This window comes from Microtus pennsylvanicus, chromosome 1, assembly GCF_037038515.1.
Source record: "Microtus pennsylvanicus isolate mMicPen1 chromosome 1, mMicPen1.hap1, whole genome shotgun sequence".
In the NCBI taxonomy this organism is placed as follows: Eukaryota; Metazoa; Chordata; class Mammalia; order Rodentia; family Cricetidae; genus Microtus; species Microtus pennsylvanicus.
Window position 1 is genome coordinate 137,613,431 of NC_134579.1, and position 15,978 is coordinate 137,629,408.

General features: G+C 48.2%; 1 protein-coding gene across 3 annotated transcripts; it reads right to left on the reverse strand.

Annotated features, from left to right (window-relative positions):
• Positions 1–2,596: 2,596 nt before the first annotated feature.
• Positions 2,597–15,956, reverse strand: LOC142858460 (cytochrome P450 2F2). 3 transcript variants are annotated; one of them, XM_075987698.1, is made up of 10 exons: positions 15,786–15,956; positions 14,135–14,325; positions 13,887–14,049; positions 11,445–11,594; positions 6,992–7,152; positions 6,337–6,513; positions 5,799–5,940; positions 4,890–5,077; positions 3,657–3,798; positions 2,597–3,040 (listed from the first exon to the last, which is right to left on the reverse strand). In XM_075987698.1, exons 2-10 carry the CDS (start codon positions 14,303–14,305, stop codon positions 2,859–2,861), a joined length of 1,476 nt encoding a protein of 491 aa, XP_075843813.1. In that variant the 5' UTR covers positions 14,306–14,325; positions 15,786–15,956; the 3' UTR covers positions 2,597–2,858. The 3 variants fall into 3 exon arrangements, with proteins under 3 accessions (XP_075843813.1, XP_075843802.1, XP_075843824.1); XM_075987687.1 differs by lacking the exon at positions 15,786–15,956 and adding an exon at positions 15,619–15,719; XM_075987709.1 differs by lacking the exon at positions 15,786–15,956 and adding an exon at positions 15,545–15,637.
• Positions 15,957–15,978: the final 22 nt, after the last annotated feature.

Sequence of the window (15,978 nt, forward strand, 5' to 3'; positions counted from 1 at the left end):
TTTAAAGATTGTTTAGTATTCTAATATGAAGTCTTAGTCTCTAAGTTATACAAATATTAAGCATTATAGGTCAATAGTCATCCATATTTGTCATATGTATATCTAATTAGGCTCATTAGATACATAGAGATTGTATTCTGCATAGATAGGTAATATTTAGCCACTTCAAAGAACTGTAGAATATGGCATTTAAATAACTTAGGGTTCTATTGATGTGAGACATGATTGTTCCTGGCAGTACCGATCTATTCCTGAGAGAATGTTGAGCACCAAAGACACTCCATCTGGAGCTTGTTTTCTTCTTGGCAAAACTGTCCTTTGGGCAAGGAATTGCCCATGTCTCAAGCACTGACAAAATGCACAGTGTTTGGACCGGATAAGCAGGATACAAGAAAAAAAGTGCCAAACCTTGCCAAGACAGGGTAAGATGGTTTTGACAATCTTCTTGCCTATAAAAATGGTTTGTCTTAGCCTTAGCCAAAATTGGTGGCTTCAACATTGCAAAAGAGATTTTGGGCGATTGCCTAGGTAGCCAGTTTCTCTGTCATCTACTGCCTCTTTTGGAAACTGCTTGATTGCACTTTCTGCCTGTTCAAGAAATATTATATCCCTTCTCAGGCTTTAATGGGGTTAAAAATTAGATAGTTGTAGTTATTTTCCTCTTATGATTTATTCAAGCCATTTCTAATTAAAAACTTAGACCCCTTAGGCTACAATAATTATTGAAACCTTTAGCATATGTTTGTTGCTTAATGTTGTTTATACTGGTTGTAATTCTAATTTTTACACTTGATATCTGTTCTTATTGTATATAGTTTTGTATTGGGTTTAAAACTCTTTTATTTAGACAAAAGGGGTGGGTGATGAGGAACATCCTTCAGCCAATGGCCTTTGAGAGGCTGGACCAGGTGGGGCATGACCTTTGGGTACCAAAAAGCCCACGGTAGAGAGCCCACTCGGCCTCTTCTTCCTGCACCACACCTGGATGTTGGACTCCAGTCCTGTTTCCTCGTTGTGATGTTTGAGTTTCCCTTATAATAAACAAGAACCTTAATATACCCTGTTCAGAACTAGTGTGGGATTATTTGACTCACATCTCCCCCATTTGATGCGTCCACTTCAGGCCTGCACCACTGCTGTTCAGCAAGTTACCTTTTTAGTAACACCACAGTCGAGAGTAGTCACCAGAGCAGATCATGGTGGCGCACGCCTTCTATCCCAGCACTTGGGAGGCAGAGGCCTGCCGAACTCTGTGAGTTTCGGGACAGCCAGGGATACATAGTGCGACCTTGTCTCAAAAAATCAAACCAAATAAATAAGTAAAAATAAAAAAATATTAGCCATCATGTCTTCTGTTGTGTGAATATTCTGTCTGAAAGAGGTGCAGGAACAGCCCAGGTTAAAGTCCACTGTCATATTTTGGAAAAGCAGAAAAAAGATGAACATAGGCCCTGTTTGACTCAGACCGGGCTGAGTGGTTCAGCCTTCTTTTCATACTTCTTCCCCCCACAAAGTACTCTGTGTCCCTGAGCCCCCCAAGATGGAACTTTGAAGCCACAGTGTCCCTTCTCAACAATGCTGACCCTTGAATACACTTCTACCAACTTTTGTCTCCTGATATTGGCCTTGGTGTGGTAAGGAGTCAGATTACTAATTCCAGAATAATGGGTTTCATTAACCAAGGTCTCTCTCTGCTGTTCCTGTGACTTCTTGTCTCTGTCTGTTTTAGTGCCCCCACAGTACTAGGCATTGTACCTAGAGCCTGAATAATCTTTGTTACTTAGTCACCCAGCTCCTCACTGGTAAACTCTAGGGAAGCACTCTATCACTGAGTCAGGCTTGGGCCCCTCACTGGCAAATTTTAGGTAAGTGCTCTTCCACTGAGCCATACCTCTAACTCCTCACTGGGGGATTCTAGGCAGGGGCTCTACCACTGAGCCAGACTCCCAGCTCCTCACTGAGGGATTCTAGGCAGGGGCTCTACCACTGAACCACACTCCCAGCTCCTCACTGAGGGATTCTAGGCAGGGGCTCTACCACTGAGCCACACCCCAGCCCCTCACTGGGGGATTCTAGGCAGGGGCTCTACCACTGAGCCACACCCCCAGCTCCTCACTGAGGGATTCTAGGCAGGGGCTCTACCACTGAGCCACACTCCAGCCCCTCACTGGGGGATTCTAGGCAGGGGCTCTACCACTGAGCCACACTCCCAGCCCCTCACTGGGGGATTCTAGGCAGGGGCTCTACCACTGAGCCACACTCCCAGCTCCTCACTGAGGGATTCTAGGCAGGGGCTCTACCACAGAGCCCCAGCCCAAGCCCCTCTCTGGGGGATTCTAGGCAGGGGTTTTTGACCTTCCTAATGCAGCGACCTCTTGATACAGTTCCTCACGTTGTGGTGACTCCCAGTCATGAATTTGTTCTCATTGCTGCTTCATAACTGTAGTTTTGCTACTGTTATAGATCAAAATGTAAATATCTGATATACAGATGATTTTACGCATACCCTTCAATTGGTCATTCGACCCCCAGATTGAGAATCACTGCCATTACAGACGTTTCTCCTTTTTAAATTCAGAAGAGTCAGGCACGAATCTATTGTCAAGATATTTATTAGGAAATGATACAAAAAGCCCAGGAAAGGGTACATTACAGAGTAGGTTCTGTGGGTCTAAGACTGCAATTCCCCTTTGCCACGTCATTCTTTCCTCGAAGACAGGTTTAAGATAGGAGGGTAAAGGACCAATATGCCAGGCCCAGGGGTTAGGAAAGAGAGAGAATGTGGTAGAGACCCTGATGGAGGCCCACGACAGTGAAACCAGTTGGAAGAGGGACAGAGCAGTCCCTGGGCGCGTTACTCAGCGAACCTGCACACATAACTGGAAAGGCCTTGGCAAATTGCCCAGCCCTGAGCTAAGCGGGGTCAGGTCGATGTCCTCAGGCTCCACCAGCGGTTGCAACGTGAAGTTCTGCAGAATGGAGGTGAGGTATATGAAGAGCTCCATGCGCGCCAGAGGCTCCCCGAGACACAGTCGGCGTCCTGCGTGGGTGGGAGGGCCAAGAGCAAAGGTGAAGTAGACAGTGTGGGGCAGCACTCGCACATGCTCAGAAGGAATCTGTGGGTTTGAAGGTAACGTCTGGGGATATCACCCACAAAGGCCTCAGGGTTTTGGGGGAAATGAAGCCGAAGTAGCTGGCTGGATTCAAATCCTGTGTTTGGACGTTCCCACAGCCGAGACACAGCTGGGGTGCAATCAATCCGGTATGATCTGGCTGTGGAGTCCAACTCTCAGCCGCTGCCCCTTCCCAGAGGTATTGGGCACACAAAAGGCGACATGATAACTTGTCTGACATTACCCCCCATTTTGTTCTCTCTGCTGAGTAAATAGGATTCCTGCCCTCTTTCCCCTTCTCCGCCCTCTTCCTCCTCCCCTGCTGCCAGCGGACAAGACAGAGTTAAGGAAAATCAGAGCCAGGCTCGCCACCTAGTGGAGAGTCTGAAAATCTTCTTAAATTAATGGGCTTCCACTTGGGGGTTACAGGAGCCAAACTGGAAAAGGGGGATCTCTGCAAGGAAAGCTAAGAATGGGATGGGATGGAGAGGGCTTGCAGAGTCGGGTTAGAAGTATGGTTCAAAAGAGCGACTGCATCCTTACCAGCCGAAAACGGCATGAAGGCAGGGCTCTTCTTGAAGGATTGATTGGCATCCAGAAAATGCTCGGGATTGAACTCCCGAGGCGTCTTGAATTGTTCGGAGTCATAGTGCACGGTGTTAAGAAGCGTGATGACATCTGTGTCCTGTGTGGACGAGGAAGCAGAGTCAGTGCAGACCTCCTGAGGATTTTACTATTTTCATTTTGTGTGTCTGAGTGTTTGCCTGCATGCAGACACGAGTGCCACGTGGGTGCACGTGCTAAGGAGGTCAGGAGAGAGAGGCTGGTCTCCTGGAACTGGGACGGGGGTTGTGATGTGGACGCATCCTCTGGAAGATCAGCTAAGACAAGTCTCCATTTTGGAAGAGGGTTGTTCTGTCTCCCTCAAACCCAGATTTCCATGCTGCAAAGATGGAACTTCTAGGGGCTTGAGAAGGGTGGACAGACTCCATCCAGGGTTCCTAGAGATAGGTGCTGATAGCTGCTGCTGAGGTCTGAGAAACCTTTGTCCCTGAGATTTGAAGGAGCAGCTGTAGGGGTTCTGAGGGAGGGGGTCCTCCAAGAATGGTGTTTTGGCCTCAGAAGATAGATATTCAGAAGAAGTCCCAAACTGTGGTGATTCTGGGGAGGGTCCAAAGTATGGGTTTGAGATAGGGAAGGAGTATGTGGTTCTAATGGTGCGAGAAGGGTTTCTGGGAAAGGACCTTGTTTCTAAGAATCTGAAATGGCTAAAGTGGCCAATGCTTGCAATCCCAGCACACAGGAGGTAGAGGCAGGACGATCTGGAGTTCAGGTTCACTCCTAGTCACATAGGGAGTTTGTGGCCAACCTGGGCTACAAGAGACTTCGGCCTCAAAATATACAAAACAGGGCTGAGGAGATGGCTTCGGTGTTAAGGGTACAGGCTGCTCTTGAAGAGAACCTGGGTTTGATTCCCAGCACCCACCCAGCCATATGTAACTCCAGCTCCAGAGAACACAACGCCCTTTTCTAGCCTCCTTGGGCACTGCATGCATCTGGTGCACAGACATACATTCCAAATAAAACACCCAGTCATTCACATAAAAAATAAAAAAAATAAAATTAAAAATTGGAAAAAAATATTTAAAAAATTTTAGAAACAAGCAGCTTCCCACGTCTACAGCTTCACTCTGGATGCTGATTGCTAAGGTCAAGGGTACCCCTTAGCCAATTACAAGATCTTGAAATACCTATTCCTAGGTTACCCCTGCAAACCTTGGGTATCAGGAAACCGCGGAAATGCGTGTCCCGAATGACACGGTGAGGCAGGTTCATGGGGATGACGTCTGCGAAGCGCTGTACTTCATGGATCACTGCGTCTGTGTAAGGCATGTTCAGGCGGTCGTCCAGTGATGGCATCCGGGCTCGTCCCACCACGCGGTCAATCTCCTCCTGTATGCGTGCTGGAGGTGATAGAGGAAGGGAGTGGATGATGGTGCCTGAGGCGCATTGGGACTGGAACAGATTTGCACCAGTGGACAGGAAAGGCTCAAGTCAAAGCTCCACGCTGTGGCCCGTAATCATTGCACGGGGGAAACTGAGGCAGGAAGATAGCTGCGAGTTCTGGCTAATCTGGGTTTCCAAGCGTTCGTTTCCGAGAGAGGGTAAATGATGGTCGTTGCAAGGTTTTTGTGTGGGTTTGTGTAGGTGGGCTTCAGGGCTACTTGGATCCTAGGACCCTCTTTTGAGGCTCATGGACCCCACTGGGTGGGCTGTGCAGGGGAAGGCTAGAGATTTCCCACAAAGCTGGGAGACACCGGGAGGTGGAGCCTGGGGGAGGTTGTTTACAGGTTGTGCTAGAGGTCTTGTTATTCAGGAGAGGTCGTTGTCCTCAGCACACCTTGTGCCTGGGTCTTAGGGATGAGGTTTTACGAGGACAGAAGGAGCAGGATTTAGAGGCCTGACAGTCACGTGCGTTGTGGGCGGGGCCAAACTACACAGGCCTGATCTGAAGGAGGATCACCATGCAGGGGCTGGACCCTGAGAGTCATCCTGGCATCAGTCTCTCAGTAGGTTTGTCTTGTATGTGGGGGTGCATTAGCAGAAGGCCCCAATAAACCCTCGGGACAGGGAGAGGGGGAGAAGGGACAGAGAGTGTTGAGCGGCCCTTTGATATCCCTGTACCTTGTACTTTGGGATACTTCATGAGAATAAGGAAGGCATGGCGCATCGTGGTGCCCACGGTCTCTGTGCCACCGAACAGCAGATTGTGTGTGGTCATCAACAGGGTATTCATTTGGAAGTGGCTCAGTGGGTCTTTCTTCTCCTGTGGGGGTGGAAAGAGGCCATGAGCCAGGGCCTGGGGGAATCCTATACTTTGGAACCTGTGTGGCCTGCTCCAATACTACCGCTAAGGGGCGCCAGTTCTGTCCCTCTCTCCAGCTGACTTTTCTTCCTGGGAGCAGAGGAGTGTGAGGTGTGAACAAGGAGAGATAAAAAGGGGCAAGCCCTTTGGTGAACACCTTGGCAAACCCCACAGCTTAATGATTTGTTAGTTGGCGGTGGCTCTGGGCAGCGGTCCAGCAGGGCCAGGTGCCACAGCTTCTCCTCAGGGAACAAGTTCCCAGACTGTTCAAGCTGAGATCCCTGTAGGTTTGAGGCCCCGGGGCAGCAGAAGGGGTTCAGATCAGCCCAGAGGGAGGATTTTTGATATCATAGCTACCTGTGCCATCTTTGTGAGGAAGCAATCAATGAAGTCTCGGGGAGAGTTGGGATCCAGAGAGGCCTGGTGTTCGCGGACGCTGCGGGCGATGAGCTCTTTCATGCCCCTAAAGTTCCTGAACATGCGCCTGTGGGGCCCGGGCAACCAGTCCAGGAGACTCGGGAAGATGTTGTACATCTGGGGGAAGGAGCAGATTTGGCGGGGCTTCAGGAAGCAAGGCACTCAACAGGGTATGTGATTGGGGGCTCGTGGGCTAAGTAAGGTCATCAGATCAAATAGGCTCCTTCCAGGTCTCAGCAGGGGCTGCCAAGTTCTGCAAGGGCGGAAAGAGCGTGGGAGGGAGGGGGCGGGGTGGAGCAGGATGGGTTGACTGAATAACTGGGGCGGGGTTATAAAGTAAGAGTGGGGCAGAGCAGGCCAGTTACATCTCTTCTCTGTTGGTTTTTACTTAGTTATTTTTTTTCATCACTGGCTGCTGGGGCTCTCTCTACCAAGTCCAGGTTGACCTGGAACTCGTGACTATCCTCCAGCCTCAGTCTTCTTAGTGTTGAGATGATAGGCTTGTTTCTCCTCTCCAGTCCCTGCAGCTTCTTTCTCCACGGATGGACCCCGTGGGGACCCCCTACCCGCATCTGGTTGACCTCAGAGTACTGACCTCGCCCCAGGGGCTGCTCATTATCTGGAAGTTGTCATTGATGAATCGGATGATGGTGAGCAGACGCTCGTCCTCATAATCGAATCGACTTCCAAAGATAACGGAGCAGATAATGTTGGACACTGACCGGCTCAGGATAAACACGGGGTCGAAGGGCTTGCCTGAGGTGGATAGGCAGGCATGGGTCAGTATTCTGCTTTGGCAGTATTGCATTTGCAGCAGCCAAACCACGTGCTGTCACAACTCCCATTTACTCAGCGTCCACCCACCCATGACGCGGTATCTTCCAGTCCAGAACACACACATGTGGCAACTCAGTGTGCAATATGACAACACTCCCAAAGTATTTGACAATGTCACCCACAACACACAGCTCACCTTATCCTGAAGAACAAGAAGGCTAATAAGACAAGCACAGGTTGTTCTTGGACACGTTACACCACCCACAATACAGGGTATGTCAACACTAGGTATCACAATAAACACTTGCTTACAAAACCATCTTAAGTACAGCCAAAGAGCCTGCAAGGGAAGCGAGCACCTGTGTCCCCAGGCGAGAGACTAAGGCAGGAGAATGGCTGCCACTCTAAGTTCAGCCTGGGCTCTAGGCTCAAATTGTGTCAAAACCAGACAACTGGGGACTGGAGAGCTGTCTCAGGGAGACTACATCAGGCTGCTTGCAATTGCCTGTAACTGCCTCCAGAGTATCTGACACTTCCTTTTGGCCTTTGTGGGCACCCCCACACGGTTGGCACACATTCACACAAATACATGTACACATAAGTAAATCTTAAATTAAAAAGAAAATAGATATTTGTTTACAGTGGTTGAGATCTACAATTTCAGGTCCTGGGAGGTGGGGGCAGGAATCAGCTGCCTAGTGAGTTGAGGTCACCTTGGACCTCGTCTCCGCGAAAGAAACAAAACAAAACACCCCTAACCAACCAGACAAACCCAACATGTGCCAACACAGTCAGCACACAAACATCCCAAGACAGAGTCACAGTGTGCTGCCTTGTGATGTCAGCACAGAGCTCCATCCCCCTGCCTCACAGCAGGCAACAGTAATTCACAGCAGCTCACTGGATAGTACAGAACACACTGTGACATCCCTGACACATATCTAGGCTGCAGAAGAGGTGACACACAGTAAGTCACCATCGGAGATCAGCAGTCTACACAGTACATGCTCACACGCAATGGCTGAGGACAACCTTACCCCAGTATAGACCACAAACATACAGTTCAGCCTCTAACTAACAGCCAAACATACTACAGGATACAATAAGAGCAACAAATGCTAGGTCAGGTGTTGCAGCTGTAATCCCAGCACTTGGGAAAGCTGAGGCAGGAGGTTCATTATGAGTTCCAGGCCAGCCCGGACTACAAAGTTTCTGTTTTGAAGATGAACAAACAAACAAAACCAACATTTCAACACAGTGTCCAAGACATAAAAGCACAGTCTGGAAGGCAAGATCTGAAGGTAGCCTTTGACTTTGCTTTGATTCTGGTGTGGACTCTGAGGTCTTTCCTTTCTCTGAACCTCAGTTTTCATCTGCGTAATGGGCTTGGCGCCAGTCCCCTCCTCATGGAGCTGTGATGCAGAGTCAAGGGATGTGTAACTGGGAATCTATAGCTGAGGCCTGATCCGTCTCGGGGTCACCACAAAGCCCACTACTGGGATAGGCTGAATATGATCCCCACCCCAAGAACCTTACTTTAGGTGTGATGTTATTAAGAGTTTTGTAATAGGGGCTGCTGAAATGGCTCAGTGGTTAGTAATACGTATTGCTCTTGCACCTCTGTAACTGACTTGAATTCAGTTCCTGGTACCTACGCTGGGCAACACACGATGCCTCTGGCCTCTTCAGGCAGCTGAGTTCATGTGCACATACCTCCCCCAGACACATAATTAAAAACATCATACAAATCTCGAAAATTTATTTTGTAATAGCAAAATTATTCTAAATTACCTGGGTGAATGTCAGGAAGGGCCTTATAAAGAAAAGTTAAGTGGGCATAAAACAACGCCAGGTGGTGGTAACACACGCTTTTAATCCCAGCACTCAGAGGCAGAGGCAGATGGATCTAAGAGTTCGAGGTCAGCCTGCTCTATAGAGTGAGCTCCAGTACAGCCAGGGATACACAGAAAAAAATCTGTCTTGAAAATAAAAAGTATGTTGAGGAAAAGAGGAATAGTAATAATTAATAATCATCATCATCATCAGAGAGAGAAAGAGAGGGAGGGAGGGAGGAAGGGAAGGAGAGAGAGAGAGAAAAGGAAAAGAGAAGGAGAAGAGGGAGAGAGCGAGAGAGTCCAACTGATCCATTGTTTACTTCAGATCCATAGACCCTTATAAGAGAATGAATCTGGCTGGGCATAGTGTCTCACACCTTTAATCCAAGCACACGGGAGACTGAGGCGAGCCTGGGTTACAGAGTGACAACCTAGCTAAAACAAACAGGAAGACAAAGAATTGGTGTTGTATTAAGCTACTACATTTGTAAAAATTTAAAAGAGTTAAGATTTTGTGTATTTTTTGTGTGTGATGACTTGAAAATGGAGGCGAGAGATCATGCTCTCTCCTTCCACTGCGTGGGCTTTGGGAGTTGAACTCATGCTCCCAGGCTTGGCAGTGAGGGCCTTTGTCTGTTGAGCCATCTCACTGTCTCCATCGTGGTGATATGTCAGAGCATCAAGAAACCAGGATGAGCAGCTATGAGTTCACTTACATCTCATGCAATCCCTTTATCATCATATGTTATATTATCATCATCATTATTTTTTCCAAAGCCAGTAAGATTTGGAGAGCAGGGAAGAAGGTTGCTATTTTAGCATCTGTATTTTACTTTCTTCTGTAAAATGGAGCAGATAAGGAGACTTGATCAGCTTATATATTTTTTTTCCTCCCTCAGCATCTTGCTGTGCAGTGAAGACTGGCTCTGAATTCATCATCCTCCTGTCTCAGCCTTCTGAATGCTAATGAATTTTCAAAGAGATGACCATATCCAAGGTTCTTGGAGCCGTAGGTGACTGATTTTGTTTTAACTTTGTAGTGCTGAGATGGAACTGAGGTCTTGTGCACACTAGGCAAGTACTTAAGCCCTGTGCCAAGTCCCCAGACTCGTATTGGGGGATTCTAGGCAGGGGCTCTACCACTGAGCCACACCCCAGCCCCTCACTGGGGGATTCTAGGCAGGTGCTCTACCACTGAGCCACACCCCAGCCCCTCACTGGGGGATTCTAGGCAAGGGGTCTACCACTGAGCCACACCCAGCCCCTCGCTGGGGGATTCTAGGCAGGGGCTCCACCACTGAGCAGATCCCCAGTTCTGAGGTGGTTGTGTTTTTTTTCTTTAGAGTTTTTCTTTTATAAAGTAACATAACTAATAAATAGAGGGTTGAACCACATGAAGTCAACAGGAAATGCCCAAAGGTGGCTTGTTCTGGTGGGATGTCTGAAAAATAGAAAGTACCTGGTACTGTGAACGTATGTTAGAGGCTTTTCAGAATCTAGGGTGAATTAATATTTATGGCTGTTATTCTGAAATTAAAACTGAAGTAATTATAAACCCCATGAGAAATAAAATGGTAAAACCAATATATATATATTTAAGTTTTAGTTATGTGTACATGTGTGTATCTTTCTGTGTATTTGCACATGTGTGCTGCTATCCATTGAAGTCAGAGAGGATGTCGGACCCTTTGGAGCTGGAAGTTGCAAACTACCACGCGGGTGATGGGATCGGAACTCAAGTCCTCTGCAAGAGCAGCAGGTACTCTTAATCCCTGGACCATCACTCCAGCACACTTGCCCCTCACTCTCTGCCATTTTTTATTTTTTTGAGACATGGTCTCATGTATCCTAGGCTGGTTTCAAACTCACTACTTAGCCAAGGATGATCTTAAACTCCTGGTCCTCCTGCCTCCACTTTTTAAGTTCTGGGGTTACAGCTATGTACTACCACTTCCAGGCTCAGCTGTGGTGATTTTACCCAACATTTTAAGTTAGATTTATTCATTTTATTTTGTGTGAGTGTTTTCCTGGGTGTGTGTGTGTGTGTGTGTGTGTGTGTGTGTATGTGTGTGTGTGTGTGTGTGTGTGTGTACATGCATGATGCCTGTGAAAGTTAGAAAGGGCATTGGATTTTCTGGAACGGGAGCTATAGATGTTGATGAAGCATCATGTTGGTGCTAGGAATTGAACCTGGGTCTTCTGCAAGAACACCTGCTCCTAACTGCTCTGTCACCTCTCCAGCCCAGCTGGGCTCTGAGTGCAGCAGGCAACACAACAGAGCTGCGACCATAGGGGAACCTTCAAGACTCCCATGCCCATTAACCCCCAGGAGGGACAGTTCCCACCATGGGCAGAGAGGCCTCCAAGAGTTTCTGTTCACACCCAGGCTCTGAAGCTTCTAAGTAGGATGGGTGTGATCCCGGGGCATGGTCTGACCTTCCGTTTTCCGTAGCACCTCCAGCAGGAAGCTTCCCTCTTCCAGGATCCGCTCCTCGATGCTCCTTTTTCCCATCCCAAAGTTGCGCAGGATTTGGACCGAGAACCTTCTGAGGGCCTTCCAGCGCTCTCCATTGGAGAAGGCAATGCCTGGGGAGGGGAAGGAGAATGGCAAACTCAGCAACCAATCAGCCCATCCTGAACCACAGCTACCTATTGGAGTCATCTCTTCCTGATAGCCTGTCGGGTGAGGGTTCAGCCTGGGTGGTGGTGGCGCACGCCTTTAGTCCCAGCACTTGGGAGGCAGAGGCAGGAGGATCTCTGTGAGTACGAGGCCAGCCTGGTCTATAGAACAAGTTCCAGGACAGGCTCCAAAGCTACACAGAGAAGCCCTGTCTCAAAAAAAAAAAAAGTGATATGCAAAAGAAGGATTCAGTTTAGAATCTCATCTCTGATTTTCCAGCAAGGCTTTCCTGACCCTCGGGGTTGGGCCAGCTGCCCCCTTTGGGTACTACAGGGTTCTGGACTTTTCTTATCAGGTCACCTTGCCTCCAGATTCCCCTCTAAAGACCTGGTCCTTTCGGGCTATCAGAAAGGCAGGGTGAAGACCTGTAGTTCCTGCCACTGTGACCTTGGCATTGTCACCAGACCCGCTGATGATTGCTTATTGACAATTGAGAGCACAAATAAGAGAGATAAGCAAGAAAAGTAAATACAGGGACACCGGGAGACACCCCAGAACAAGCCTGGCCTCTGAGCCTTTGCACAACTCTCTGCAGAAGTCAGTCTCTTCCCTGCTTTTTGATTTTTGGTACTAGGACTGATTGAACCAAGTTCTATGCAGATGTCAGGCAAGTACCCTGTCACTGAGCCACATCTCAGACACCCCTTTTACTTTTGTTCTTGACAGTGTCTTCCTATGTAGCCCTGGCTGGCTTGAAACTCATCCTGTAGACCAGGCTGACCTTGAACTTGCGAAGATTCCTGTGCTTCTGTCCATCAGATGCTGAGATTACAATGACGGAATGCCATGCCTGACTCTTGTTTCTACCTCTACTTTTATTATTATTATTTGTTACATTTATTTATTTTACATATGTGTGTGTGTGTGTGTATGAGTGTGGGTACATATGTGCCATGGAAGTCAGAGAAAAACCTGCAGGAATCAGTTTTCTCTTTCTACCATATGGGCTCCAGGGACTGAACTCAAGTACTTAGGTTTAGCAGCAAGCACCCTTACCTCCTGAGCCGTTTCTCTGGTCCCATATTATCATTATTACTATTATTATTATTATTTATTAACATTAGTGGTCTTTCTCGATCACCTTCCTCATCTGTTTATTGAGGCAGTGCGTCTCACTTGAGTCCAGAGTCTGCCAACCCAGTTACTCTCGCTATCCAGCTCTGGGGATCCCTTGTCTCTGCCTCCCATGCGCTGGGATTGCAGACAGCAGCTATGCCCACTTGGCATTTATGTGAGTGCTGGGGATCCGAACTTTCAGCCTCAAGCTTCTGCAGCAAGTGTTTTATCCTCACAGTCATCTTCTCAGCCCTAGAACACTTTCACCCTTTCTTGACCTGACTAGTCATCTTCATCACTTTAGGCATCAGATAGGAGGGCCTCTGGGGCAGGAATTCCTCCCTGGCTAGGTCAGGCACTTCCTTTGGGTTCCTGCAGCTCCCCAGCCCAGTTCTGATCATGATAGGATGTCACAGTCTCATGATGGTCTGTGTTTCTCATTGAACTAAGAATCATGAAGTAAAGACTTTGATTTCTTTAAAGAAAAATGCTGATTCCTTTTGACATAGTCGAGAATTAGTCATTGAGGAAGAGAGAAGAAGATGAAGGAGGATGAGGACCACCAGGGTAAGGAGATAGCTTGGTGGGTAAGCTGCTTGCCACAAAAGCATGAGGATCTGAGTTCTATACCCTATACCAATGTTTGCTTGAGTGTGACCATGACTGTATTCGCAGTGCAGGGTGATGGAGACAGGTGCAGACAGATCCTATCTCAAAAACCATGCAAACAAACATCCCTTTCCCCAAATAAGATGGAATTTGAAATGGGCAACATGGATGTAGGTCTGTTAGAGACTGAGGCTGGGTTGAGGTAAACAGGAGGGGACAAAGGTCAGTACTTGGCTACTTGACTGAATGGAAATTTGATGATGTGATTTAGACAGAGTAAGGATTGGGGTGAACAAGGGGTTGGATCAAGCAGATATGGAGGTTGGTATGGCTGTTCAGTTCATGGTGGAAATGGGAGTCGGGGGTGGGATAGGTTCTCCCCACCCCCTCCCCCCCAGGATCACTTCTGCTTCTTAATGAGGTCGTTAGTGAGATCTGCAGCTCTGAATGTCATGGAGATGACATCGCTCACCCTTGCTCCCTGCCTAGATCTGTGAAAGTCTAGAGGATAGGGGAGATGGGGGCAGGCTTACCATCGCCCTTGGTGAAGTTGAAGAAGACCGGGTATGAGCCACGGCCACTGAACTCCTCCCCTTTGTCCACGAGAGCCTCCTTCACAGTTTGGTATCCACTGAGGACCACCACTCGCCTAGGCCCCAGGTACACCGTGTACACGGACCCATACTTCTTACTGAGCTGGAGGTAGGAGAGAGCATTTATTTGGTGGTCATGGGGCCCCTTCCCTCCCCATTGCCCTTGACCAAAGGTGAGTCCCCTGCACCTTGGTGAGTGAGGTCAACAAGTCTTGGGAGCGAAGCTGCAGCAGGTTTCCCAGGATGGGAAGAGGTTTGGGTCCTGGAGGCAGCTGGCCCTTGCCCCATGAGGTGAAGGTCAGGGACAGAGAGATGACAGCCAGGAGGAGAAGCAAGATGGCTGTGCTCACACCATCCATGCTGAAGGCAGCTGCAGTGCCTGTGGGGGGAGGGCAAAGGGAAAGGAAGAGAGTGGAAGCCCTCCGTTATATTCTTCTAGAATTTTCCTCTCTTGGGTCCAGGCAGTAGGGGTAGTGGAGAGGAGATGCAGAATGAGATCAGATGGCTAAGAGGGAAAGGAGGAAGGAAGGGAGAAGGGTGTTCGAAGATGCAGACAGATTGCCAAAATGTAAACATGAGAAACGGGGTGCAGACAGTGGAGACAGATGCTACCTAAGCAACAGAGATGGAGAAATACACAGATAGTGAAGTGGGAAACAGTGCAATCCATGTCTTAACAGTTTATTATCCATCTATCCATCCACATACAGATATATAATCTATATTATCTATCTATCTATCTATCTATCTATCTATCTATCTATCTATCTATCTATCTATCTATCTAAACACTGGCTCTCACAAAGAGAAATAACAAAAGACAGACACACAGACAGGTACAGACAAATTAAGACTTTTCTATAAAAGAAAGAAAGAAGAGTAAAGTCACAGGAGAGAGGCTGACAGATGAGCGAGCGAGTGAGCAAGTGTGTAAGACAGAGAGAAGAAGAGAGATGCAGTTGAACAGACAGATACACACACTTTTTTTTTTTGGTTCATTTAGTAAGACAGGGTCTCACTCTGTAGCCATGCTGGCTTCAGATTTATACCAATCCTCCAGCCCTATCTGCTTGTGCTGGGATTACAGGCAAGCACTGCTGTACCTAGCTCAGATACGCATACCCAGGAACAGCGGCAGGCTAGACACAGTGCTGCATGCCTGCAATCCAGCACTAGGGAGGCAAAAGCAGGAAGACCACTAAAGGTCTGAGGCTTGCCTTATCTAATATAGTGGGTTTTCAGTCAGCCAAGAGCTATGCATCAAAGCCCTGTCTCAAACAAAACAACCCCTTCAAATAACAACAACAACAACAACAACAACAACAAAAACTAGCTAAAATCAAACCAGACAATAAGCAAAAAAAACCCCAAACAAACAAACAAAAAACAAAACAAAAACCCAAAACTACCCAGAGATAGATACTACAAAATAAAGGCTCTTAAAAGACATACATTAAAACTACACATATGATATTGCTATTTGTCATGTTAAGAAGAAAAAAAACGAATAAAAAGGAGGGACTGACGGGAGAATGAGGGACTGAGAGCCCTGCTCCCCACAGGGCCTGAGGGAGGATAGATGGAACGGTAGACACCACCTGAGACAGGCACAAAGTCCCAGAAGAGCTCCTCCGAGATGAAGTCAGCGCCCTCTCTTGGGAGCTACCCTCACCTGTGTCCCAGTTTCTGCAAGAATGTTCTGGAGCTCTTGTGTGTGCTGGGGTACGGGGGGGGGGGCGGCACCTGCTCTTAAGTTGTCCCTTTCCACGCCCCTCCTCTGCCCTGCCCCCTTGCCTCGTTCCTCCATGTGCTTAGTCCCCTCCTACCAGCCTGTCATACCGTTCCTGTAGACCCCGGGCTCTCAGCCAGCTGGCCAGGTGGGGTGAGTGGGGGCCACACCTCTACAGCCCTCTGTGCTTGACCGGGGCCTCCTGGCCCAAAGGCTGACCTTAAATCTCCTCGCTGTGGTCAGTGCTTGCTATTTGCCTTGGAATAGGGCAAAGGCTTCTCAACTTTGGGTCTGGTTCTCAAG

What these genes read in the sequence shown, in the direction of transcription:
- LOC142858460 (XM_075987698.1), bottom strand. Translation starts at nt 14,305, where the DNA reads ATGGATGGTGTGAGCACAGCCATCTTGCTTCTCCTCCTGGCTGTCATC. An exon ending in TCCTCACAAAGATGGCACAG is followed by an intron (nt 5,941 to 6,336) that starts GTAGCTATGATA and finishes CCACCCCCACAG; the next exon opens with GAGAAGAAAGACCCACTGAG. An exon ending in CTTCATGCCGTTTTCGGCTG is followed by an intron (nt 3,041 to 3,656) that starts GTAAGGATGCAG and finishes CCACCCACGCAG; the next exon opens with GACGCCGACTGTGTCTCGGG.